At 40.2% G+C, this 27,057-nt stretch overlaps 1 protein-coding gene across 1 annotated transcript in view; it reads left to right on the top strand.

Annotated features, from left to right (window-relative positions):
• Jwa (PRA1 family protein Jwa) overlaps nt 1-27,057 on the top strand; it is a 36,371-nt gene that overhangs the window by 3,007 nt on the left and 6,307 nt on the right. The window contains exons 2-3 of the mRNA XM_070080513.1: nt 10,562-10,779; nt 19,944-20,079. Coding sequence (XP_069936614.1) covers nt 10,562-10,779; nt 19,944-20,079 — 354 coding nt within the window. The remainder of the gene's footprint in view (nt 1-10,561; nt 10,780-19,943; nt 20,080-27,057) is intronic.

Genomic DNA, 27,057 nt, shown 5'->3' with positions numbered 1-27,057 from the left:
CAAGATCTTTCTCCTTGAGTGAGGTTTGATGTCTTTGGCCACCTAGCCTATGCTCTGTCTGCGGTCTTCTTTGCCCTTCCCCGATTTTCATGACTTTGCATTTGGCGGGGTTAAATTCGAGAAGCCAGTTGCTGGACCACGTGTTCAACCTACCCAGGTCTCTTTGTAGTCCTGCCTGAATCTCGTCTGATTTAATTCTCCTCATTAACTTCACATTATTTGCGAACAGGGACACTTCTGAGTCTATCCCTTCCATCATGTCATTTACATATACCAAAAATAGCACTGGTCCTAGGACTGACCCCTGTGGGACCCTGTTTGTCACAGGCGCCCACTGTGATACCTCATCACGTACCATGACTCATTATTGCCTCCCTGTCAGGTATTCTCTGATCCATTGCAGTGTCCTTCCTGTTATATGCACTTAATCCTCTAGCTTCTGCACTAATCTCTTGTGAGGAACTGTGTCAAAGGCCTTGCAGTCCAAGACAATGCAATCAACCCACCCCCCTCTCTCTCTCGCATGTCTTACTTCTGTTACTTTATCATAAAACTCCAGAAGTTTTGTGATGCAGGATTTGCCTTCCATGAATTCATGCTGGTTGTACCATTCCAGGTGCTCCTCCACTCCTCCTGATAATCTTCTCCATGACTTTGCATACTATACACGTCAGTGACACTGGTCTATAGTTTGGTGCCTTGTTTCTGTCTTCTTTCTTAAAAATGGAGACTAAATTTGCAGTCTTCCATACCTCAGGTAGTTGCCCAGTTTCAAGGGATGTGTTGAAAATTGTGGTTAGTGGCACACACAGCATCTCTGCTCCCTCTCTAAGGACTCACGGAGAGATGTCCAGTCCTTTGAGGTATCAAGGCTACTTAGCAGCTTCTTCACCTCCTCATTTGTGTATATTTCATCCAACACTTGTTGGTATAACCCTTGTTGGTGTCCCCCTCTGTTCTGTCTTCCCAGAGTCCTTCCTGTCTTCTGTAAATACTTCCTTAAATCTCGTGTTGAGCACCTCATATACCTCTTGATCGTTTCTTGTGAGCTCCCCACCTTCTTTCCACAGCCTGATTACCTGGTCTTTGACTATTGTCTTCCTCCTAATGTGGCTAAGCAGCAGTTTCTATCAGACTTGACTTTCGATGCTATGCTGTCTTGGTACAGTCGCTGGGCCTCCCTCCGTATCTGCGCATACTCGTTTCTGGCTCTTCAACTAATCTCTCTACTTTCCTGGGTCCCTTGTCTTCTGTACTTTTTCCTTTCTCTAGTGCACTTAGTTTTTTGCTTCCCTACACCTTCGGGTAAACCAAGGGCTCGTTCTGGTCTTCCCATTATTTCTGTTGCCCTTGGCATGTATGTTATTTACTAGAGTGAGAATAGGCCTTCCTCATGAAAATTATGGTTGCTCCTGTAGGCTAATTGCCCAGCAGAGGGAAAAAAGCCTGTTCCATGGCATATTTTTCCGTAAATTTGCAGCATGCTGTACTGTTATCCTTCTGTGCTACTCAAAAATGGGTCACAAAATTTTGGTCTTGTTTTCTCAGTTATATGTTTATGTGCAAAACATTCCATATTTCTTAAATATGTAATTAAGCTATGGTAGGTAAACATCAGTGACATGATAACTTATTCTAAGATCATCATCTTTCAACAAACCAGCCGTATCCCACTGAGGCAGGGTGACGCAAAAAGAATAACAAAAGTTTCTCTTTTTAATTTTAGTAATGTGTACAGGAGAAGGGGTTACTAGCTCCTTGCTCCTGGCATTTTAGTCACCTTTTACAAAACACATGGCTTACAAAGGAAGAATTCTGTTTCACTTCCCCATGGAGATAAGAGGAAATAAACAAGAACAAGAACTAGTAAGACAATAAAAGAAAACCCAGAGGGGTGTGTGTATATATACGGTTGTACATGCATGCATATTGTGACCTAAGTGTAAGTAGTAGTAGTAAGATGTACCTGAAATTTTGCATGTTTAGGAGACAGAAAAAAGACACCAGCAATCCTACCATCGTGTAAAACAATTAGTACAGGCTTTCGTTTTACACTCACTTGGCAGGATGGTAGTACGTACCTCCCTGGGTGGCTGCTGTCTACCAACGTACTACCTACTTATTCTAAGATATCCCTACAAATGGTTGCAAGTAAGTTTCTTTTTCTTCATTGCTGCAAGCACCTATCCCATTGTATCGATTTAGAGGTGGGATTGTTTCATCAGATGAATATTCCTGTCAGTCCTTAAAAAGGTCAATAGGTTTAGGAACTCACTTTACGTAATGCTAGGATTGTTTATATATACAGTATCTGAAAATATATATATTTACCATGTGTCATTGGTAGGCAGAAAATAAAATACAGTATTGAATATGGATGCCCTTGGTCCCGAGGGAAATGTGGATTTCTAAAGTCATTATTCATGTTTTGTGACTTGTTTTATCATGTTTGCCATAGGTTTGGCAAATAAAGGGATGACCTATTCTCAGTTTTTGGATATTTTATTTTCTATTCAGTGTACAGTGGACCCTCGGTTATTGGCCGTAATCCGTTCCAGAAGCTTGGCCTAAAACCGAAATGGCCGAAAACCGAAATAATATTTCCCATAAGAATTAACATAATTATAATTAATCCGTTCCAGACGCCCAAAAATATTAAGAAAAAATACATTTTTTTAAAGATTAACAAAAGTTTTACATACAATGAGAACTAAATAAAATAAATAAATGAACATTTAAATCACTATTACAAGCCTTTATTGAAGACTCTTGTTGGCTTATGGAAGACAGGGAGGAGGAGAGGGGGAGGACTGTATATTGTTTGGAATGGGAATCCCCTTCCATAAGGACTTCAGGTATCAAAGCCCTCTCTGTGGCTATGTCCCTTCTTTGTCTTTTACTGCCACTAGGACCAGCTTGAGAGTCTCTGCACACCTGTCGCACAAAAAACTATCCAGAGAGGTCTGTTTCTGGCGTCTCTTTAACCCTTTCAGGGTCCAAAGGCAAAATCTGAAGGGGTGCCCCAGTGTCCAAGAAATTTTGAAAAAAAAAAAAAAAAATTCTTAGAGAATTAAAGATTATATTTTTGTGAAGGTAATAAAAAAAAAAAATTCTGATCAGTACTTACCAAGATACAGAGGTGAGAAGTTGACCCAAAATGACCGGGTGGCGGCAACATCAGCGATTTCCACAAAATGGCATTTCTTTTTTTTTTTTTTTATACTTTTTTCTTTTCTAATTTTTTTCTTTTTTCTAGTAACATTTGTGGTCTGTGAGACCAACACTGTATATAATGTATATATATATACAGTGGACCCTCGCATACCGGACGCATCGCATACCGTACAATCCGCATACCGGACGCTTTGATCGCAAAAATTTTGCCTCGCATACCGCCCAAAAACCCGCTCACCGCCCTTCGTCCGAGACATGTCCAATGTGCGGCCTGAGCCACGCTCACATGTTCCGCCGGTGGCATTGTTTACCAGCCAGCCTCCGCGGTAACATCCAAGCATACAATCGGAACATTTCGTATTATTACAGTGTTTTTTGTGATTTTTTCTGGAAAATAAGTGACCATGGGCCCCAAGAAAGCTTCTAGTGCCAACCCTACAGCAATAAGGGTGAGAATTACTATGGAGATGAAGAAAAAGATCATTGATAAGTATGAAAGTGGAGTGCGTGTCTCCGAGCTGGCCAGGTTGTATAATAAACCCCAATCAACCATCGCTACTATTGGTGGTACAGCTGCTGCTGCTGCTGTACCACCGTCAGCTGCTGCTGCACTGTCAGCTGCTGCTGCTGTACCACCGTCAGCTGCTGCTGTAGTACCGTCTGCTGCTGCTGTAGCATCGTCTGCTGCTGCTGTAGCATTGTCTGCTGCTGCTGTAGCATCGTCTGCTGCTGCTGTAGCATCGTCTGCTGCTGCTGTAGCATCGTCTGTTGCTGCTGTACCACCGTCAGCTGCTGCTGCTGCTGCTGTAGCATCGTCTGCTGCTGCTGTAGCATCGTCTGCTGCTGCTGTAACATCGTCAGTTGCTGCTGTAGCATCATCTGCTGCTGCTGTAGCATCGTCTGTTGCTGCTGTAGCATCGTCTGTTGCTGCTGTACCACCGTCAGCTGCTGCTGCTGCTGTAGCATCGTCTGCTGCTGCTGCTGTAGCATCGTCTGCTGCTGCTGCTGCTGCTGTAGCATCGTCTGCTGCTGCTGTAGCATCGTCTGTTGCTGCTGTAGCATCGTCTGTTGCTGCTGTACCACCGTCAGCTGCTGCTGCTGCTGTAGCATCGTCTGCTGCTGCTGTAACATCGTCAGTTGCTGCTGTAGCATCGTCTGCTGCTGCTGTAGCATCGTCTGCTGCTGCTGTAGCATCGTCTGTTGCTGCTGTAGCATCGTCTGTTGCTGCTGTAGCATCGTCTGTTGCTGCTGTACCACTGTCAGCTGCTGCTGCTGCTGTAGCATCGTCTGCTGCTGCTGTAACATCGTCAGTTGCTGCTGTAGCATCGTCTGCTGCTGCTGTAGCATCGTCTGCTGCTGCTGTAGCATCGTCTGTTGCTGCTGTAGCATCGTCTGTTGCTGCTGTAGCATCGTCTGTTGCTGCTGTAGCATCGTCTGTTGCTGCTGTACCACCGTCAGCTGCTGCTGCTGCTGTAGCACCGTTATTGGTGTGGCTTATTGAGAATACCAAGAAACAATTAACCCCCAGAGGATTTGCCACCCAGGATAACCCAAAAAAGTCAGTGCGTCATCGAAGACTGTCTAACTTATTTCCATTGGGGTCCTTAATCTTGTCTCCCAGGATGCAACCCACACCAGTCGACTAACACCCAGGTGAACAGGGAAAATGCCTGAAACTAGTGCTCATATTGGTGAATTTAGAGCCAGCAAAGGTTGGTTTGAGAGATTTAAGAATCGTAGTGGCATACACAGTGTGATAAGGCCTGTTCTGGAAGAAAATACCAAACAGGACCTACAGTACTCAGGAGGAAAAGGCACTCCCAGGACACAGTGTCTCATCAGTCATTGCTGCATCTTCAATAAAGGTAAGTGTCATTTATTCTTCATTTAGTAGAGTAGTACATGCACAATATATATTGTGCATGTACTACTCTACTATTGTGCATGTATCCTTCTCTTTGTGTGTAGGAAAATGTATATTTCATGTGGTAAAATTTTTTTTTTCATACTTTTGGGTGTCTTGCACGGATTAATTTGATTTCCATTATTTCTTATGGGGAAAATTCATTCGCATACCGAACATTTCGCATAACAATCAGCCCTCTTGCACGGATTAAGGTCGCTATGCGGGGGTCCACTGTATATATATGTATATATATGTGTATGTATATATATGTGTATGTATGTATATGTATATATATGTGTATGTATATATATATTATTTATTTTTTTTTTTATTATCACACCGGCCGATTCCCACCAAGGCAGGGTGGCCCGAAAAAGAAAAACTTTCACCATCATTCACTCCATCACTGTCTTGCCAGAAGGGTGCTTTACACTACAGTTTTTAAACTGCAACATTAACACCCCTCCTTCAGAGTGCAGGCACTGTACTTCCCATCTCCAGGACTCAAGTCCGGCCTGCCGGTTTCCCTGAATCCCTTCATAAATGTTACTTTGTATATATATATATATACACTTACTGTATTGAACACAATAACTGCACTAAAGTTATTATAATATTGTTTACCACTATTGTTTACTACAATAAACGTGCACAAATCTTGTATAATACTAATGTTCTATTATATATTTACATATATACTCACTGGACATGTTTTTAGAACTGCTGCAGCTTGTGGAAGTCCTTGAAAGAAGGTATCATGCACAGAGGTGCCTTACATTCCTCACACATAAAGCGAGTGTCTTTGCGTCTTTGTTGCCGTTGTTTTGTTTGTGCACACAACACATCTCTTCTGAGCAAATTTCTTAGTTGCGGGAAGCTGTATTATGAAGTGATCACTTTCCCTCCTCAAATGCTTGGGCATTCCCTGAGGAGTTCAAGGACGGTTTTGTATAGCAGGTGTTGTTACCTGGTACTTCATTATGAGTTGTCTGACAACAGACAAACAAAATTCACCATTCAGTGGTCTGTTGCTGGTCTTTATTTGGTACATATTATATGCATTGAGCATTGAAATGTCCATGAGATGGAAGAAAAGTTTCATGTACCACTTGCAACTCTTACGAACACAATCATCAAAGCTTATTTGCATGTCACATTTGTCAACCAAATGCTTGTTTTGTGTATAGTCAATCACTGTCATTGGTTTTCGAATACGTTCATTAGTTACTCTATCAACTTTGCCACTGTTTTGTATTTTGTTAGGGTGAATGGTTGTCAACAATGTGACATCTCGTTTGTCATGCCACCGTAATGCCATGATGTCATTGGCAGCAAACACCTGCACCTCACCACTACGAGTGCCTGCGTTGAACCTGGGCATATGTTTACGATTAAAATGCACTGTGCCACACACATCTGCCATGTTCACTCGCAAGAAATCACTGAGTAAAGGGCTTGTGTACCAGTTATCAGTATATAATGTATGCCACTTACCAAGATAAGGTGTGATCATGTTTCTCACTATGTCACCTGAGATACCCAATAACATCCTGGTATCTTTCAATGTTTTACTTCCCGTGTATACAATAATATCCAATACCAGGCCACTGTCACAGTCACAAAGTGCAAACGGTTTTATACCAAAGCGTTTCTTCTTGCTCAGTATATACTGCTTGAATGACAGTCTACCTTTGAATGTTGAACTTTTGTTCAGATACATAAAAACATTTCTAATCTTGTATAACCTGTCACTTCTGTCAGGCCTGGTTTTGTCAGAGAAGTGCAACATATGTAACAATAAGGTAAACCTGTTCACTGGGATGATTTCACTGAAGGCCGGGGTACAAATTAGCAGATCTGTGGACCAGTATGATCTTATATTATGCTTGTAGACATGAGAGATAAGCATTATTGTTGCAAAAAGCAAATACATTTCAGCAACAGTTGTCTCTTTCCACCGGTGTAGTCTTGACTGTGGTGATATGATCATATTTGCCATGGTGTACTCAAAATACTTGTTACTTTCCCTGACAATAGTTTCCATCAAGGGCTGGTCAAAGAATAGTTCAAAGAATTCCAGTTCATTTGCAGGGTTTCCAAGGGAACAAGTTGGTAGAATTCCACTGAGAGTCATCAAAGTGGTGGGGTTTGGGAACAAAATTGGGATTTTGCTGCCAATCCCAGATACGGTTTGCTGGTGGATACTGGACATCATAAGCTGGTTGTGGTGGTAGTTGTGGTGGTGTGGTGGCTGACGCTCCGCTTTGTCCTTGAGCTGAGGAGTCAGCGGCGTGGGTCCCAGCCTGGGCTGGCGAGTCATGCATGGCCATGGTGCTACCATCACCACCAATACCACCACCTACTGATGCCTGTGGTCTATCCATGCCAAGTGTAGCCACATCATCCTCACTTTCACTGTCTATTCCTGGTGTAGGGCCATGGGATGTACTCCGGGATGTACTCCGTCCCCTGGGCACTGCATAGGGAACACTGCCCAAGCGCATGCGGCGGTGTATATACTGACGCTTCGCTGGTGAATACGATTTCTCACTATCACCACTTGAATGATCGTCAAGAGCAATAAAATCACAATCCACATCACTATCATCATCATTACTGAAGTCTGAGGCCTGGCCATGTGAAAATATTAGTTTTCTCTTGTGACGAGGTACAACTGAACGTGACTGAGATGTGCCCACACCAGAGGTAGAAGGTTGAGGATCGTCAGGATTTTCTGCACTATTTTTGATATCCTGGTCATTCCTTTCGGTCACTAACTGATCAAAGCCATAGAATTCCTCTTCATTTCCACTTGCATCAGAGTCAGAACTATCAGATAGGAAGAGGAGAGTCCCAATTTGCCTTGGAGTGAGAGCTGCTTTGCGATGAGGCATGGTGAACAAAGGTAACTGAGGCGGTGTTCCCACAATGCCATGTGGGTACCTAGAATTTTTGTTTATGGTGCACACACACCACGCAGACCCGTTCTCTCAAATGTAGGCCTACCAGCCTTCTCGCACTAAATTTGACGCCGCTAGAATTTTGGCGTAGATCTACGGTTTGGACCCTCAACGTATAGCCGTAGATCTACAGCACGAACCCTGAAAGGGTTAAGATTTCCTTGAAGTGGGACAAGGTTTTGTCACTGAACATGTTGCAGATATGGCTTGTTTCAGCTAGGTCAGGGTGATGTTTCTCCACAAAAGTTTGCATCTCATTCCACTTTGCACAAATGTCCTTAGTCACTGAAGAAGGCACCTTCTCCCCTCTCTCTTCCTCCTCTTCTGAAGCAATTTCTTCAGCTGTGGTCTGTTGCTGTTGCAGATGAAGGTCTTGTAGCTCTTCAGTGGTTAGCTGTTCCCTGTGGTCCTCCACCAACTCTTCCACATCCTGGCACTAACCTCCAATCCCATGGACTTCCCCAAAGACACAGTACATTCCACAACAGGAGTAGGGTCCTCAGGGTCAGCCCCAAACCCTTCAAAATCCTTGTTGAGGACACATTCTGGCCACAATTTTCTCCAAGCAGAGTTCAAAGTCCTGGAAGTCACTCCTTGCCAAGCCTTACCTATAAGGCTTATGCAGTGGAGGATATTGAAGTGATTCCTCCAGAACTCTCTTAGGGTCAGGTCAGTGTCCGAGGTTACTTGAAAGCACCTTTGAAACGCTGCTTTCTTGAAGAGTTTTTTGAAGTTAGAAATGACCTACTGGTCCATGGGCTGGATGAGAGGAGTGGTGTTAGGAGGCAAGAACTTCACTGTTATGAAATGGAAGTCCCTAAACAATAAGTCTTCCAAGTCTGGAGGATGAGCAGGAGCATTGTCCAGTACCAGTCGCAATTTATTTTCCACGAGGTATTTTTTCACACTGGGGCCAAACACATCATGGACCCACTCTTTGAAAATTTGCCACATGACCCATGCCTTATTATTAGCTTTCCACATCATACACAATTTACTCTTGATGATATAGTTTTCCTTGAACACTCTGGGATTTTCAGAGTGATACATGAGTAAAGGCTTCACTTTGAAATCTCCACTACATCACGCAGGAGGAAAAGGCAGTGCCTTTTCCTCCTGCATGATGTAGGTCCTCTTTGGCATTTTCTCCCAAAAGAGGCCTGTTTCGTCACATCTGAACACTTGTTGGGAGAGGAATCCTTTAGCCTCTATGTAGTACTCCTTGAATTCATGTACAAATTTTTCAGCCCACATTTGTCAGAACTTGCAGCCTCGCCATGCCTTACAACACTGTATGCCACTACGCTTCTTAAATCTCTCAAACCAGCCTTTGCTGGCCCTAAATTCACTAACAGCAGCACTCATTCCAGGTATTTTCTTTACGAGATCCGCATGCAGCTGCCTTGCCTTTTCACAATGATCAACTCCACATCACTGTCTCCTGCTAATTGTTTTTCGGTGATTTACAAGAACAATAACTTCTCCATATCTTCCATTATTGGTGACCTTTGTTTCATTAGAACATTTAATCCCTTTGCAACATTAACTTCCTTGATTTCTACTTTCTTTGCCAGGATGGAAGTGATTGTTGATTTGGATTTCCCGTACATCCAAGTTCTAGCACTCGAACACCACTCTCATACTTTTCAACAACTTCTTTCTTAAATTCCATCGTGTTTTTCACTTTCTTTACCAAAGGAACTTTACTAGGAACTTTCTTTGGGGCCATGGTTGCTTATTTCGCAATTGCACTCGCTTAAAAACCACAAAAAACAATGGATTATACCGAAATGTTTGGATGAATGAGCTGAAGCTTCCTCACTCGCCCGGAGACACAGTCATACTGACTCACAAACGTGTGAGAGGCTGGTGGGCAGTGGGTTGATGTGTCCAGTACAGCTGATAAGTGAAATAATGGCTGATAACTGGAATAAAATTTCTGCAAAAAACCAGGCAATAACCGAGTTGGCCAATATCCTGGACAGCCAATAACCGAGGGTCCACTGTATTTGGGAGATATGCTCCTTAAGTGTACCATATGTATATTATTTGTAGTTTTAAAATCTGTCAGGTGTTTTACCCTCCTTAAATAGTGTAAGCAAGCTACTTGAAAGTAATCTGGATAATCACCTTAGCATTTGTGATACAGCATTCATAATCATTATTTTTTTATAACAATGTTACGTTTTCTGTGTATAGATTAAAATAAATGTAATTAATATTTACTTTATGATTAAGTTGTTACTTGGTTATTTTGCACATTTGTATTTAATTTATCATTTTAATGCAAGATATTGTAACAGAAAAATGTTTCATTTTCAGTTAGGTTAGGTTAGGTAAGGTTCGTCAGGAAACAGGACAAATGTTTCCTGACGCGGGTCTTAGTCAGATGATGACCCGCCTTTGGAGCTTTTGGTCATCTGACCGAGGCCTTCCGCTGGCTTACCGGTCCACCCCTTTAAAAATTATTGTCATTTATAACCATTGTTATATGACTTCAGCAATTTTATTTCATTTTCAGTGTGATACACCCTACAAAGATGTTCTGCGGCATGATAGCAGTGGGTCTAGCCTTTGGACTTTTCTACTATCTGACAAATAATAAACAACCAGCTGTTGCATTCAAGAAGGACCACCCCATAATTTCTCTTATAATCCTCATTCTTGGAGTGTATTTCATTGTTTACTTGCTGGGATCTGTTGTGGTGTTTCTCATGGGAATCCTTTTACCTATTATGGGTGAGTACAGTACAATATTGTTGCTTATTACTTTGTGTTTTCAGTGCCTGCCTCTACAGTACAGGCAGCCCAGCCTGGGGCCAGGCTTTCCTGTAGATAATTACTGGTATAACACAGTCCTACCAAACTCAGATACAGCTCTCGAAACTACAGGCAGCAGGGAGGTTGCCTGTAGTTTCTAGAGCTACATCTGTACAGTAAGTCCTCACTTTGTTGTTTCATTCAACGTCGTTTTGATTCCCGGCCGGGGCTGCTGTCTCTGGAGTTTGCATGTTCATTTTTGAACTGCGTGGTGGTAGATAATGCTTCTTACAATTTTTGCTTTTCAAACATTTATTCTTTGATTTAAGCCTGTTGCATTGAGTGCTAAAGGTGCACTGTGCACCTCCGACGTTTATATCACTTAGCCTGTGGTAAAATTGGTTTCGCTTAAAGTCACAGTTTCATCTTTGTCATCATGCCTCATCACATTGTAAAGATATAAATTTTATTTAAGTGTTCTCTTTACATCAGATAATCATTCTTTTGCAAAATTCTTTTATTCTGCCTATGTAAATTCAGTCAAGCACCTGAATTACTGGGAATGCTAGAAATCCCTCACACTGTACTCCTTGGAATGTAGGCAAGAAAGATTCTTCATAATTTACACCTAGAACATTCTGTACAGATTAGTTCTAAATCTGCAAACCAAAATTAGTTAAATTGACATATTCTCTTGGTTTTCATGCAGTTTAGGAATTTTATCTGTATGTGCTTTGTGGCTGCTGCAGGAGTGCAGCAAATGTCATGTTTATTAATCAGTTTATGCCCTTTAATCGATCTTGATTATCAGGAGTTTTAATGAAGATAAAGCAAGCTGAAAACAAAAAATGCAGTTTGTTTATAAATAAATATACAGTGATTAAAACGCATATATGAAACCTGTAGATATAGTTGCCTTACTTCCCTAATGATGTACTAAAGATGTTACTAAGTATGATCTAACACTGATTCAGTAGCACTTGATTTTCTTCTTGTATTGAAGTTTTCATCTAATTCTACCCCATTACATATTCACCAGTATAAATGTTATACCAAATTACTGCACAAGATCTCAAAATGTCATGATAATAAACCAGATTGTTACAGTATATAAACTGTGAAATTTTGCAAACCATAGATGCTAGTAAACTAACCTAATTGTACAGCAGGTCCTCAAATAATGTTGTTTTGTTCAATGTCATTTTGTTATAACGTTGATACAAATTATTGTAAAATACAAATTTGTAAAGTATATGATAATCATATGATAATTGTTTTGCTTAAAATCGCAGTTTTGAAGAACCTATTAGTGATGTGGCCTGGCTGACAAAGCTCTCGCTTCACACACACAGGGCTCGGGTTCGATTCCTGGCAGGGTAGAAACATTTCAATGTGTTTCCTTATGCCTGTTGTCTTGTTAACCTAGCAGCAAGTAGGTACTTGGGTGTTAGTCGACTGGTGTGGGTTGCATCCTGGAGGACAAGATTGAGGACCCCAGTGGAAATAAGACAGACAGTCCTCGATGACGCACTCCCATTCTTGGGTTATCCTGGGTGGCTAACCTTGTGGAGTTAAAAATCTGAAAGAAATCTCATCTTATCTGACGTTTAGTGAGGACTTACTGTATACTTGTCCAGTCACTGGTCTAGAGGCAAAATGCTTCAGAAATAAAACTAGTCATTCTTTACAAACTTTAGATCACTGAGTATAGAAAGGATGCTAAAATTGCAAATTGGCTCTTATTTGTAAAGATATGCCTCAGGCTCCTAGGTAGTAGGTTGTTAGACTCTACAGTAGCGATTATTTCGCATACCGCTTACTTTAATTGCAAAAATTTTGCCTCGTAGTAGGTTGTGCGGCCTAGACGCTCAGCATACAATCGGACTGTTTTCGGTGCTGTTTCTGGAAAATAAGTGACCTTCTAGTGCAACCCTGTGGTAGGTGACTACTATGTTGTGGAATCCATTGTGCCTACTTCAAAAATTAAGGAAATGTGTGCTGGGTTGAACTGCAAACCTTTATGGATGAAAATCACCCTGACACAGCATATTTCAATGCAAGTGTGGCCCAAAATGTAAAGCCTGTACATTGTTGCTACCTCAAGTTTAAGAAGATAATGCTCTCCCCTCCTCCCACATGATGTAAGTGTCATGTATTAAAATTAACATTTCATGGATTAACGCTGGTGTGAAAGCCTGTAATTGTTTTACATGATGGTAGGATTGCTGGTGTCTTTTTTCTGTCTCTTAAACATGCAAGATTTCAGGTACATCTTGCTACTTCTACTTACACTTAGGTCACACTACACATACATGTACAAGCATATATATATATACACACCACCCCTCTGGGTTTTCTTCTATTTTCTTACTATTTCTTGTTTTTGTTCATTTTCTCTTATCTCCATGGGGAAGTGGAACAAAATTCTTCCTGTGTAAGCCATGCATGTCATAAGAGGTGACTAAAATGCCAGACGCAAGGGGCTGGTAGCCTATTCTCCTGTATATATTACTAAATTTAAAAGGAGAAATTTTTATTTTTCCTTTTGGTCCACCCTGCCTCTGTGGGATATTGCCGGTGTGTTGAAAGAAGAAGAGGAATGCTTCAGGCTGGATTTTTAGTGTCTGAACTGTTTTGCTCTAGATTGCAGCAATGGAATCTCCTCACTGAGAATGTTAGAGTAAGTTTTGTGACCAAAAAGATTGTCTCATTCTTCATTATAGAAAGTGACCTTGTAGCCTTCAGTGTCATTGATGGTCTGATGGTAGCCCTAAATATTATTCATACTCATGATGAGTGGAGACCATTCATTGATTCTTCAAAGTTAGTCTTAAAAAAAAAAAAAAAAAAAGACTGTGTTATTGCATATTGGCAAAATGCTGCTGTCAAGTTTCTTATGCAGTCCACTTGAAAGAAATATGATAACACAAAGCAGATTTTGAACTGAATAAGCCGTGATAAGCACTGGTGGCAACTTTGTGGTGACTTGAAAGTTGCTTCTACCTTGCCTAGACTGCCACTAGACTACACTAAATAGTGCATTGCTGTTTTCTGTGTGAATGGTATAGTCGGGTGAGGACTGCTTATTACACAAAGAGGGCTTGGCCACTCCAACACTCAATGAAAACTGGAGCAAAAAAAAAAAAAAAAAAAAAAAAAAAAAAAGTTCAATATCCTCCACACTTTGACTCAAACAATTTTTCTACCACCTTTACATAGCAAACTAGGCCTATGAAATTTTTTTATGGCATTCGATAAAACAGTTGCAGCCTTTAACCCTTTCAGGGACAACAGGCTCTCTCCCAGACATGTTCTCAGGGTCGCCCAAATTTCAAAAAAAAAAATTATTTTTTCTTATGAAAAGATAGAGAATGTTTTCCCGATCATCATGACACCAAAAGTATGAAATTTGATGGAAAACTTATGGAATTATGCTCTCGCGAAGTTAGCGGTCTCGGCAATGTTTACACATCAAAGATTTTGCCCACTTTGAGCCCTATTTTCGGCCAATTCCAGTGTACTAGTCGACAAAAATCATAACTATTTCACTAGAACTCTATTTTTTTCTATCAAATGAGTACAAGAAACCACTCATTTACCGATTTCAACTATCCAATACAGTGGTCAATATAGCAATTTTGCCAATTTCACACAAATTTCAAAAGATGTCAATTTCCGAATAGGGTCCAGAATAAACAAGAAAGACATTCCTGGCACTAAAATAACATTTCCTCTGTTCATTAGTCACGTCCCCATGCCCCTCTTAGATTCTTTTGTTTTCCACTTTTAATTTTTATTCTCACAAAAAAATAGGAGATTTACTGTTATGCAGACTACTACATTAGTGCAGAAATGGTATAGATAATATCAGCGCACTTGTGAAAGAATATTAGACTCACCAGTTGACGTATATTGGACGCATAGCATGATTTGTTTACTTTTGAACTTTGGTAAAAATCGAACATTTCTGCTACTTTGGGCTCAATTTCAAGGTACTTTTCATTGTAAAACCAGTCAAAATCATCTCAATTTCTGTAATATGTCTTCCATTCTATAAAATGAGACCAGAAAAACTAGAATACAACAATAAATACCATACGAAATTACAGTGCAAAGTCGAGATTTTAATCCAAAAACACGGTCAAAGTTTTTTTTTCTCATTACGCACTGTGTGCTGCAGGATTTTTTTTATACTGTGCACACTAACCACATAGACCCAGTCTTTCATATGTAGGCCTACCAGCTTTCTCTCGCTAGATTTGAGGGCGCTAGAATTTAGGCGTACTAGTACGTCAAAAACCCTGGTGCGTAAGCCGTACTATTTTTTTATTTATTAACACAGACCGATTCCCACCAAGGCAGGGTGGCCCAAAAAAGAAAAACTTTCACCATCATTCACTCCATCACTGTCTTGCCAGAAGGGTGCTTTACATTACAGTTTTTAAACTGCAACATTAACACCCCTCCTTCAGAGTGCAGGCATTGTACTTCCCATCTCCAGGACTCATGTCCGGCCTGCCGGTTTCCCTGAATCCCTTCATAAATGTTACTTTGCTCACACTCCAACAGCACGTCAAGTATTAAAAATCATTTGTTTCCATTCACTCCTATCAAACACGCTCACGCATGCCCGCTGGAAGCCCAAGCCCTCGCACACAAAACCTCCTTTACCCCCTCCCTCCAACCATTCCTAGACTGACCCCTACCCCGCCTTCCTTCCACTACAGACTGATACACTCTTGAAGTCATTCTGTTCTCTCCATTCTTTCTACATGTCCGAACCACCTCAACAACCCTTCCTCAGCCCTCTGGACACCAGTTTTGGCAATCCCGCACCTCCTCCTAACTTCCAAACTACAAATTCTCTGCATTATATTCACACCACACAATGCCCTCAGACATGACATATCCACTGCCTCCAGCCTTCTCCTCGCTGCAACATTCATCACCCATGCTTCACACCCATACAGGAGCGTTGGTAAAACTATACTCTCATACATTCCCCTCTTTGCTTCCAAGGACAAAGTTCTTTGTCTCCACAGACTCCTAAGTGCACCGCTCACCCTTTTCCCCTCATCAATTCTATGATTTACCTCATCTTTCATAGACCCATCCGCTGACACGTCCACTCCCAAATATCTGAATACATTCACCTCCTCCATACTCTCTCCCTCCAATCTGATATCCAATCTTTCATCACCTAATCTTTTTGTTATGCTCATAACCTTACTCTTTCCTGTATTCACTTTCAGTTTTCTTCTTTTACATACCCTACCAAATTCATCCACCAACCTCTGCAACTTCTCTTCAGAATCACCCAAGAGCACAGTGTCATCATCAAAGAGCAACTGTGACAACTCCCACTTTGTGTGATTCTTTATCTTTTAACTCCACACCTCTTGCCAGGACCCTCGCATTTACTTCTCTTACAACCCCATCTATAAATATATTAAACAACCACGGTGACATCACACATCCTTGTCTAAGGCCTACTTTTACTGGGAAATAATCTCCCTCTTTCTTACATACTCTAACTTGAGCCTCACTATCCTCATAAAAACTGTTCACTGCTTTCAGTAACCTACCTCCTACACCATACACCTGCAACATCTGCCACATTGCCCCCCTATCCACCCTGTCATATGCCTTTTCCAAATCCATAAATGCCACAAAAACCTCTTTAGCCTTATCTAAATACTGTTCACTTATATGTTTCACTGTAAACACCTGGTCCACACACCCCCTACCTTTCCTAAAGCCTCCTTGTTCATCTGCTATCCTATTCTCCGTCTTACTCTTAATTCTTTCAATAATAACTCTACCATACACTTTACCAGGTATACTCAACAGACTTATCCCCCTATAATTTTTGCACTCTCTTTTGTCCCCTTTGCCTTTATACAAAGGAACTATGCATGCTCTCTGCCAATCCCTAGGTACCTTACCCTCTTCCATACATTTATTAAATAATAGCACCAACCACTCCAAAACTATATCCCTACCTGCTTTTAACATTTCTATCTTTATCCCATCAATCCCAGCTGCCTTACTCCCTTTCATTTTACCTACTGCCTCACAAACTTCCCCCACACTCACAACTGGCTCTTCCTCTCTCCTACAAGATGTTATTCCTCCTTGCCCTATACACAAAATCAAAGCTTCCCTATCTTCATCAACATTCAACAATTCCTCAAAACATTCCCTCCATCTTCCCAATACCTCTAACTCTCCATTTAATAACTCTCCTCTCCTATTTTTAACTGACATATCCATTTGTTCTCTAGGCTTCCTTAACTTGTTAATCTCACTCCAAAACTTTTTCTTATTTTCAACAAAATTTGTTGATAACATCTCACCCACTCTCTCATTTGCTCTCTTTTTACATTGCTTCACCACTCTCTTAATCTCTCTCTTTTTCTCCATATACTCTTCCCTCCTTACATCACTTCTACTTTGTAAAAACTTCTCATATGCTAACTTTTTCTCCCTTACTACTCTCTTCACATCATCATTCCACCAATCGCTCCTCTTCCCTCCCGCACCCACTTTCCTGTAACCACAAACTTCTGCTGAACACTCTAACACTACATTTTTAAACCTACCACATACCTCTTCGATCCCATTGCCTATGCTCTCATTAGCCCATCTATCCTCCAATACGTAGTTGTTTATATCATACCCTAACTGCCTCCTCTTTTAGTTTATAAACCTTACCTCTCTCTTACCTGATGCTTCTATTCTCCTTGTATCCCATCTACCTTTTACTCTCAGCGTAGCTACAACTAAAAAGTGATCTGATACAGTGGACCCCCGCATAACGATCACCTCCGAATGCGACCAATTATGTAAGTGTATTTATGTAAGTGCGTTTGTACGTGTATGTTTGGGGGTCTGAAGTGGACTAATCTACTTCACAATATTCCTTATGGGAACAAATTCGGTCAGTACTGGCACCTGAACATACTTATTATTATTTTATTATCACACTGGCCGATTCCCACCAAGGCAGGGTGGCCCAAAAAAGAAAAACTTTCACCATCATTCACTCCATCACTGTCTTGCCAGAAGGGTGCTTTACACTACAGTTTTTAAACTGCAACATTAACACCCCTCCTTCAGAGTGCAGGCACTGTACTTCCCATCTCCAGGACTCAAGTCCAGCCTGCCGGTTTCCCTGAACCCCTTCATAAATGTTACTTTGCTCACACTCCAACAGCACGTCAAGTATTAAAAACCATTTGTCTCCATTCACTCCTATCAAACACGCTCACGCATGCCTGCTGGAAGTCCAAGCCCCTCGCACACAAAACCTCCTTTACCCCCTCTCTCCAACCTTTCCTAGGCCGACCCGTACCCCGCCTTCCTTCCACTACAGACTGATACACTCTTGAAGTCATTCTGTTTCGCTCCATTCTCTCTACATGTCCGAACCACCTCAACAACCCTTCCTCAGCCCTCTGGACAACAGTTTTGGTAATCCCGCACCTCCTCCTAACTTCCAAACTACGAATTCTCTGCATTATATTCACACCACACATTGCCCTCAGACATGACATCTCCACTGCCTCCAGCCTTCTCCTCGCTGCAACATTCATCACCCATGCTTCACACCCATATAAGAGCGTTGGTAAAACTATACTCTCATACATTCCCCTCTTTGCCTCCAAGGACAAAGTTCTTTGTCTCCACAGACTCCTAAGTGCACCACTCACTCTTTTCCCCTCATCAATTCTATGATTCACCTCATCTTTCATAGACCCATCCGCTGACACATCCACTCCCAAATATCTGAATACATTCACCTCCTCCATACTCTCTCCCTCCAATCTGATATTCAATCTTTCATCACCTAATCTTTTTGTTATCCTCATAACCTTACTCTTTCCTGTATTCACCTTTAATTTTTTTCTTTTGCACACCCTACCAAATTCATCCACCAATCTCTGCAACTTCTCTTCAGAATCTCCCAAGAGCACAGTGTCATCAGCAAAGAGCAGCTGTGACAACTCCCACTTTGTGTGTGATTCTTTATCTTTTAACTCCACACCTCTTGCCAAGACCCTCGCATTTACTTTTCTTACAACCCCATCTATAAATACATTAAACAACCACGGTGACATCACACATCCTTGTCTAAGGCCTACTTTTACTGGGAAAAAATATCGTTAACCGGGGGTCCACTGTATGTCTGTGGCCCCTCTATAAACATGTACATCCTGAAGTCTACTCAACAGTCTTTTATCTACCAGTACATAATCCAACAAACTACTGTCATTTTGCCCTACATCATATCTTGTATACTTATTTATCCTCTTTTTCTTAAAATATGTATTACCTATAACTAAACCCCTTTCTATACTTGTATGTCTGAAACCCTGAAAGGGTTAAGTGCCCTGGTGGTAAATTTTCAACGCTCAGTGGAGCAAAAATCAAGGAGGGTATGTGTGTGTCCACTGATTTGCAAGCCTCTTAGAAATGAGGGAGGGGGCATTTTATTAGGGTATTTAATAAACTACGAGGTAGTAGGTTGGTAGACAGCAACCGCCCAGGGAGGTACTACCGTCCTGCCAAGTAAGTGTAAAACGAAAGCCTGTAATTGTTTTACATGATGGTAGGATTGCTGGTGTCCTTTTTTCTGTCTCATGAACTTGCAAGATTTCAGATATGTCTTGCTACTTCTACTTACACTTGGGTCACACTACACATAGATGTACAAGCATATATGTACACACACCCCTTTGGGTTTTCTGCTATTTTCTTTCTAGTTCTTGTTCTTGTTTATTTCCTCTTATCTCCATGGGGAAGTGGAACAGAATTCTTCCTCCGTAAGCCATGCATGTTGTAAGAGGCGACTAAAATGCCAGGAGCAAGGGGCTAGTAACCCCTTCTCCCGTATAAATTACTAAATTTGAAAAGAGAAACTTTCGTTTTTCTTTTTGGGCCACCCTGCCACGGTGGGATACGGCCTGTTTGTTAAAAAAAAAAAAATTAATAAACTGCTTTGTATTTTGATATTGCCCAAATACAATTAGATTTTACCTTTATCATCTAATAGTTTCAAGATAAGCTATAAATATATAATGTTAAATTGTTGAAGGTCAGTATATTTTGCTCAGTCTAATGTTTTCTTCTTATTTTCTCAGTGATCTTTGTGCACGCTTCCATGAGACTCCGCAACCTGAAGAATAAGCTGATGAATAAGGTTGAGTATCTGGGGCTCAAGCGCACTCCAATGGGTGTGATCCTTGATGCATTAGGCCTGGAGCAGGACTTCCTCATGTAGGCATTGTCACATTGAACTCTTTTGTGATTAAGTTTGTAGTTTTTTGTAATAATTATATTGTTCTTAAGGCCAAGTTATCTTTGCATGAAAGATTGAGCAAGCTAAATATGTGTTTACAATATGGCCCCCCCAAAAAAAACACTTGTAGTATACAATATCCTATTGCATACTAAGCAGAATTAATATTTAATTACTATGGAATAATGCTCAAAAGAATAGAATTTCCAGGTTGTGGTGACTTTCACCAGAGAACTCAATTGGAAGAGTTAGATTTGATTAGAATTAGTCTTTCTGTACCCTAAAATTTTATAATAGTTGTATGTTGTAGTAACTTCACATTATTTAAGGTAGTTGTACGTTGATGAAGAAATTCTTGAACTATTTTGATGCTAATTGTATAGTTGGTCCACCAAAGAAGCCTAAATGCCTACTTCTAAAACAGCATATGACTATTGGAGATTATCTTACAGCTTAACCACTTAATGAACTTGATACCTTAAAGGCATTCAGGAAGTGAAGCAAAAGCAATGCCTTTTGATTTTATTAATAATACCATAGCTCTAAAAGGAATAAAATGGTTGTAGTAGTTCTTTGGTACAGTACTCTGTCTTGTTGTATTGTGAATGACATTTAACTTTTAGGTGTTCTCTTAGTTCTTAAATATAGATTGTACATTATCCTTCTCAGCACTCCTCTCCACAACTCCTCCTCCTTCATACTTCTCCCCATAAGTTTCTTCTCCCCACAGCTCTTCCTTTCCATAACTACTACTACCCATAACTCTACCTTTTCCTCCATGACTGTATTTCCTTCACCCTCACTTTTTTTTAATGTACATTTCTACATTTTTGAACATTTTTGCACATTTTCCTCAACATGAATGATCTTACACTGTTACCCACAGCCATTTCATTTTGTTTAAGACATTTTATTAATTTTATTCTAATTTTTTATCTTTAACAAAAAATATTTATGGTTGGTGCACTCACATTAGGATCATTTGAATAACCAAATACTTTCTTTTAGGTCCTTAATTAAAAATATTTAATCCTAGAATGATCATCTTTAACATTCTTAGTACAATGAATGCCTGCTGGATAATTAAACTAAGATAAATGAAAATGTAAATTGTTTGGATGAGATAAGATGTATGATAATAGAATATGTTCAGATTCACTTTTCATTTATTGTTATTCTGTTATCTAGAATTAGTTTTCCAACTATATTATTGTTATAAAATTGCAGCTGATTAGACATTGTTATATATTTGTACTCTGGCTTATTACTTTACAGTAGCAAACTTAAAATTGGCAGTTGAATTTTTTCTTTTGAAAAAATCAAAATACTCAAGATTACTTCAAACAGGTTTATTCTTAAGAAACTGCACTGCGTCATAATATTTGGTCTCCTAATTTTACTTATAAAGTATTTCTGTTCTGTTTATGTACTGCATATAAATATGGGTTACTGTTAGTTCAGTGAGGACATATCACTTACATAATTAGAGCTGATTATCAGTATGGGATCTGCTCCTAAAATTTGATAACAAAATATTGTCAGTTGTTTAGGAAATCAGTGGTTCAGTCGTCTATGCAAATCATGGCTGTAGACAGTACCTTCCAGTTCGTTATCCTTAAACAACTGTATTATCTGTAACTTGGAATATAGTACTCTACTTTGTAAGTGGAAGCCAATGAATCATATATTTGAATACAGGTACATGTATGTACATACATATTTTTTGTCAACATCATGTCTCTTCAAGGCGGGATGACCCATTCATTCAGTCAGTGGTTTGTACATTTATAATGTTCTGTGATTTTTCTGCATACAATAATCTCTCGATACATGTTGGTGTTGGAAATCATCAAACTGCAAATACTGTACTACTGCATTTACCTTGTGTTAAATACTGTGCTACTGCATTTACCTCGTGTTAAATGGTAAAAGTATATTTTGTTACTGTGCATCTTAAGTCTCTGGATTTTGCCAAACTTCAGATTTCATTAAAAAAGTAACTGAAGTACTGTACACTTATATAATAATAATGTTTGCTCATTATAGTAAATAGTGTTTCCTTCATATGTGTATGTTTTGACTCTTGGCATTGTGAATGGGACATGGGAATATTTAAGTATTGAAATATTGACGAAAAAATTATTTTATGAAAGCTTAAAATTAGCCATCACCAAAAGAAAATTGAATAGTGGATGATATGAAAATTTAGTTGGAGAAAGGTCATGTTCTGGACTGAAATACAACTTATCTGGATCCCAGTTGATTGGAAATTTGGATGCAGCAAGTTGAAGTTGATCCTGACGTGGTTACTTGGTTATCCAAGTACCATTCTATAAAAATAAAGATAAAGACTACCTTGTAAATCTGGCTCTTTCACCAGATGAACATGAAAAATGGAAATAAGACTAGCTATTATTCAGTAAATAAAAATAATTACAGTTAGAAATACATTATTCACATGTCATAATAGGTGTTGCAATACTGTATATTTTTTTGCCAGAAGCAAGCACATCCTGTCCTCCACAGAATGTGTGCTTCACCTTATTAATCTTTCTTTTTCCACAGTCATCTGGATGGCTACCACATTGCTTACATGTGCTTTTTGTATCATGACTTGCATTTTGATTATTTTAGTATGTTACACTTAAATTATTTAATAATAGCTATTATTTAGATTAGAAACAAATCTCCCCCCCCACCCATAAAAAAAAAAAGTTAAATGTCAAAAGTGTTTTGTCTATAGTGTTATACTTTTAGGAAAATGCATATTTAAGAAATTTGACAAGTAATTGCAAAGTAAATTTATTTTATTATTTTATTTTATTATCACACCGGCCGATTCCCACCAAGGCAGGGTGGCCCGAAAAAGAAAAACTTTCACCATCATTCACTCCATCACTGTCTTGCCAGAAGGGTGCTTTACACTACAGTTTTTAAACTGCAACATTAACACCCCTCCTTCAGAGTGCAGGCACTGTACTTCCCATCTCCAGGACTCAAGTCCGGCCTGCCGGTTTCCCTGAATCCCTTCATAAATGTTACTTTGCTCACACTCCAACAGCACGTCAAGTATTAAAAACCATTTGTCTCCATTCACTCCTATCAAACACGCTCACGCATGCCTGCTGGAAGTCCAAGCCCCTCGCACACAAAACCTCCTTTACCCCCTCCCTCCAACCCTTCCTAGGCCGACCCCTACCCCGCCTTCCTTCCACTACAGACTGATACACTCTTGAAGTCATTCTGTTTCGCTCCATTCTCTCTACATGTCCGAACCACCTCAACAACCCTTCCTCAGCCCTCTGGACAACAGTTTTGGTAATCCCGCACCTCCTCCTAACTTCCAAACTACGAATTCTCTGCATTATATTCACACCACACATTGCCCTCAGACATGACATCTCCACTGCCTCCAGCCTTCTCCTCGCTGCAACATTCATCACCCACGCTTCACACCCATATAAGAGCGTTGGTAAAACTATACTCTCATACATTCCCCTCTTTGCCTCCAAGGACAAAGTTCTTTGTCTCCACAGACTCCTAAGTGCACCACTCACTCTTTTTCCCTCATCAATTCTATGATTCACCTCATCTTTCATAGACCCATCCGCTGACACGTCCACTCCCAAATATCTGAATACGTTCACCTCCTCCATACTCTCTCCCTCCAATCTGATATTCAATCTTTCATCACCTAATCTTTTTGTTATCCTCATAACCTTACTCTTTCCTGTATTCACCTTTAATTTTCTTCTTTTGCACACCCTACCAAATTCATCCACCAATCTCTGCAACTTCTCTTCAGAATCTCCCAAGAGCACAGTGTCATCAGCAAAGAGCAGCTGTGACAACTCCCACTTTGTGTGTGATTCTTTATCTTTTAACTCCACGCCTCTTGCCAAGACCCTCGCATTTACTTCTCTTACAACCCCATCTATAAATATATTAAACAACCACGGTGACATCACACATCCTTGTCTAAGGCCTACTTTTACTGGAAAAAAAAATTCCCTCTTTCCTACATACTCTAACTTGAGCCTCACTATCCTCGTAAAAACTCTTCACTGCTTTCAGTAACCTACCTCCTACACCATACACTTGCAACATCTGCCACATTGCCCCCCTATCCACCCTGTCATACGCCTTTTCCAAATCCATAAATGCCACAAAGACCTCTTTAGCCTTATCTAAATACTGTTCACTTATATGTTTCACTGTAAACACCTGGTCCACACACCCCCTACCTTTCCTAAAGCCTCCTTGTTCATCTGCTATCCTATTCTCCGTCTTACTCTTAATTCTTTCAATTATAACTCTACCATACACTTTACCAGGTACACTCAACAGACTTATCCCCCTATAATTTTTGCACTCTCTTTTATCCCCTTTGCCTTTATACAAAGGAACTATGCATGCTCTCTGCCAATCCCTAGGTACCTTACCCTCTTCCATACATTTATTAAATAATTGCACCAACCACTCCAAAACTATATCCCCACCTGCTTTTAACATTTCTATCTTTATCCCATCAATCCCAGCTGCCTTACCCCCTTTCATTTTACCTACTGCCTCACGAACTTCCCCCACACTCACAACTGGCTCTTCCTCACTCCTACAAGATGTTATTCCTCCTTGCCCTATACACGAAATCACAGCTTCCCTATCTTCATCAACATTTAACAATTCCTCAAAATATTCCTTCCATCTTCCCAATACCTCTAACTCTCCATTTAATAACTCTCCTCTCCTATTTTTAACTGACAAATCCATTTGTTCTCTAGGCTTTCTTAACTTGTTAATCTCACTCCAAAACTTTTTCTTATTTTCAACAAAATTTGTTGATAACATCTCACCCACTCTCTCATTTGCTCTCTTTTTACATTGCTTCACCACTCTCTTAACTTCTCTCTTTTTCTCCATATACTCTTCCCTCCTTGCATCACTTCTACTTTGTAAAAACTTCTCATATGCTAACTTTTTCTCCCTTACTACTCTCTTTACATCATCATTCCACCAATCGCTCCTCTTCCCTCCTGCACCCACTTTCCTGTAACCACAAACTTCTGCTGAACACTCTAACACTACATTTTTAAACCTACCCCATACCTCTTCGACCCCATTGCCTATGCTCTCATTAGCCCATCTATCCTCCAATAGCTGTTTATATCTTACCCTAACTGCCTCCTCTTTTAGTTTATAAACCTTCACCTCTCTCTTCCCTGATGCTTCTATTCTCCTTGTATCCCATCTACCTTTTACTCTCAGTGTAGCTACAACTAGAAAGTGATCTGATATATCTGTGGCCCCTCTATAAAGATGTACATCCTGAAGTCTACTCAACAGTCTTTTATCTACCAATACATAATCCAACAAACTACTGTCATTTCGCCCTACATCATATCGTGTATACTTATTTATCCTCTTTTTCTTAAAATATGTATTACCTATAACTAAACCCCTTTCTATACAAAGTTCAATCAAAGGGCTCCCATTATCATTTACACCTGGCACCCCCAAACTTACCTACCACACCCTCTCTAAAAGTTTCTCCTACTTTAGCATTCAAGTCCCCTACCACAATTACTCTCTCACTTGGTTCAAAGGCTCCTATACATTCACTTAACATCTCCCAAAATCTCTCTCTCTCCTCTGCATTCCTCTCTTCTCCAGGTGCATACACGCTTATTATGACCCACTTCTCGCATCCAACCTTTACTTTAATCCACATAATTCTTGAATTTACACATTCATATTCTCTTTTCTCCTTCCATAACTGATCATTTAACATTACTGCTACCCCTTCCTTTGCTCTAACTCTCTCAGATACTCCAGATTTAATCCCATTTATTTCCCCCCACTGAAACTCTCCTACCCCCTTCAGCTTTGTTTCGCTTAGGGCCAGGACATCCAACTTCTTTTCATTCATAACATCAGCAATCATCTGTTTCTTGTCATCCGCACTACATCCACGCACATTTAAGCAACCCAGTTTTATAAAGTTTTTCTTCTTCTCTTTTTTAGTAATTGTATACAGGAGAAGGGGTTACTAGCCCATTGCTCCCGGCATTTTAGTCGCCTCATACGACACGCATGGCTTACGGAGGAAAGATTCTTTTCCACTTCCCCATGGACAATAGAAGAAATAAAAAGAACAAGAGCTATTTAGAAAAAGGAGAAAAACCTAGATCTTTCTTTCTTTCTTTCAACACACCGGCCGTATCCCACCGAGGCGGGGTGGCCCAAAAGGAAAAACGAAAGTTTCTCCTTTTACATTTAGTAATATATACAGGAGAAGAGGTTACTAGCCCCTTGCTCCCGGCATTTTAGTCGCCTCTTACAACACGCATGGCTTACGGAGGAAGAATTCTGTTCCACTTCCCCATGGAGATAAGAGGAAATAAACAAGAATAAGAACTAGAAAGAAAATAGAAGAAAACCCAGAAGGGTGTGTATATATGTGCTTGTACATGTATGTGTAGTGTGACCTAAGTGTAAGTAGAAGTAGCAAGACGTACCTGAAATCTTGCATGTTCATGAGACAGAAAAAAGGACACCAGCAATCCTACCATCATGTAAAACAATTACAGGCTTTCGTTTTACACTCACTTGGCAGGACGGTAGTACCTCCCTGGGCGGTTGCTGTCTACCAACCTACTACCTACAAAAACCTAGATGTATGTATATATATATATGCATGTGCGTGTCTGTGAAGTGTGACCAAAGTGTAAGTAGGAGTAGCAAGATATCCCTGTTATCTTAGCATGTTTATGAGACAGAAAAAGAAACCAGCAATCCTACCATCATGCAAAACAGTTACAGGTTTTTGTTTCACAGTCATCTGGCAGGACGGTAGTACTTCCCTGGGTGGTTGCTGTCTACCAACCTACTACCTACCTGCAAAGTAAATAAGACTTTTAAATATCCTGCAGTTGTTTCAGTATTTCAGGATATCCTTA

Source organism: Cherax quadricarinatus, chromosome 6 (assembly GCF_038502225.1).
Source record: "Cherax quadricarinatus isolate ZL_2023a chromosome 6, ASM3850222v1, whole genome shotgun sequence".
Classification (NCBI taxonomy): domain Eukaryota; kingdom Metazoa; phylum Arthropoda; class Malacostraca; order Decapoda; family Parastacidae; genus Cherax; species Cherax quadricarinatus.
Note: the sequence above shows the minus strand (reverse complement) of the source record. Positions and strands in the feature narration are given on the sequence as shown.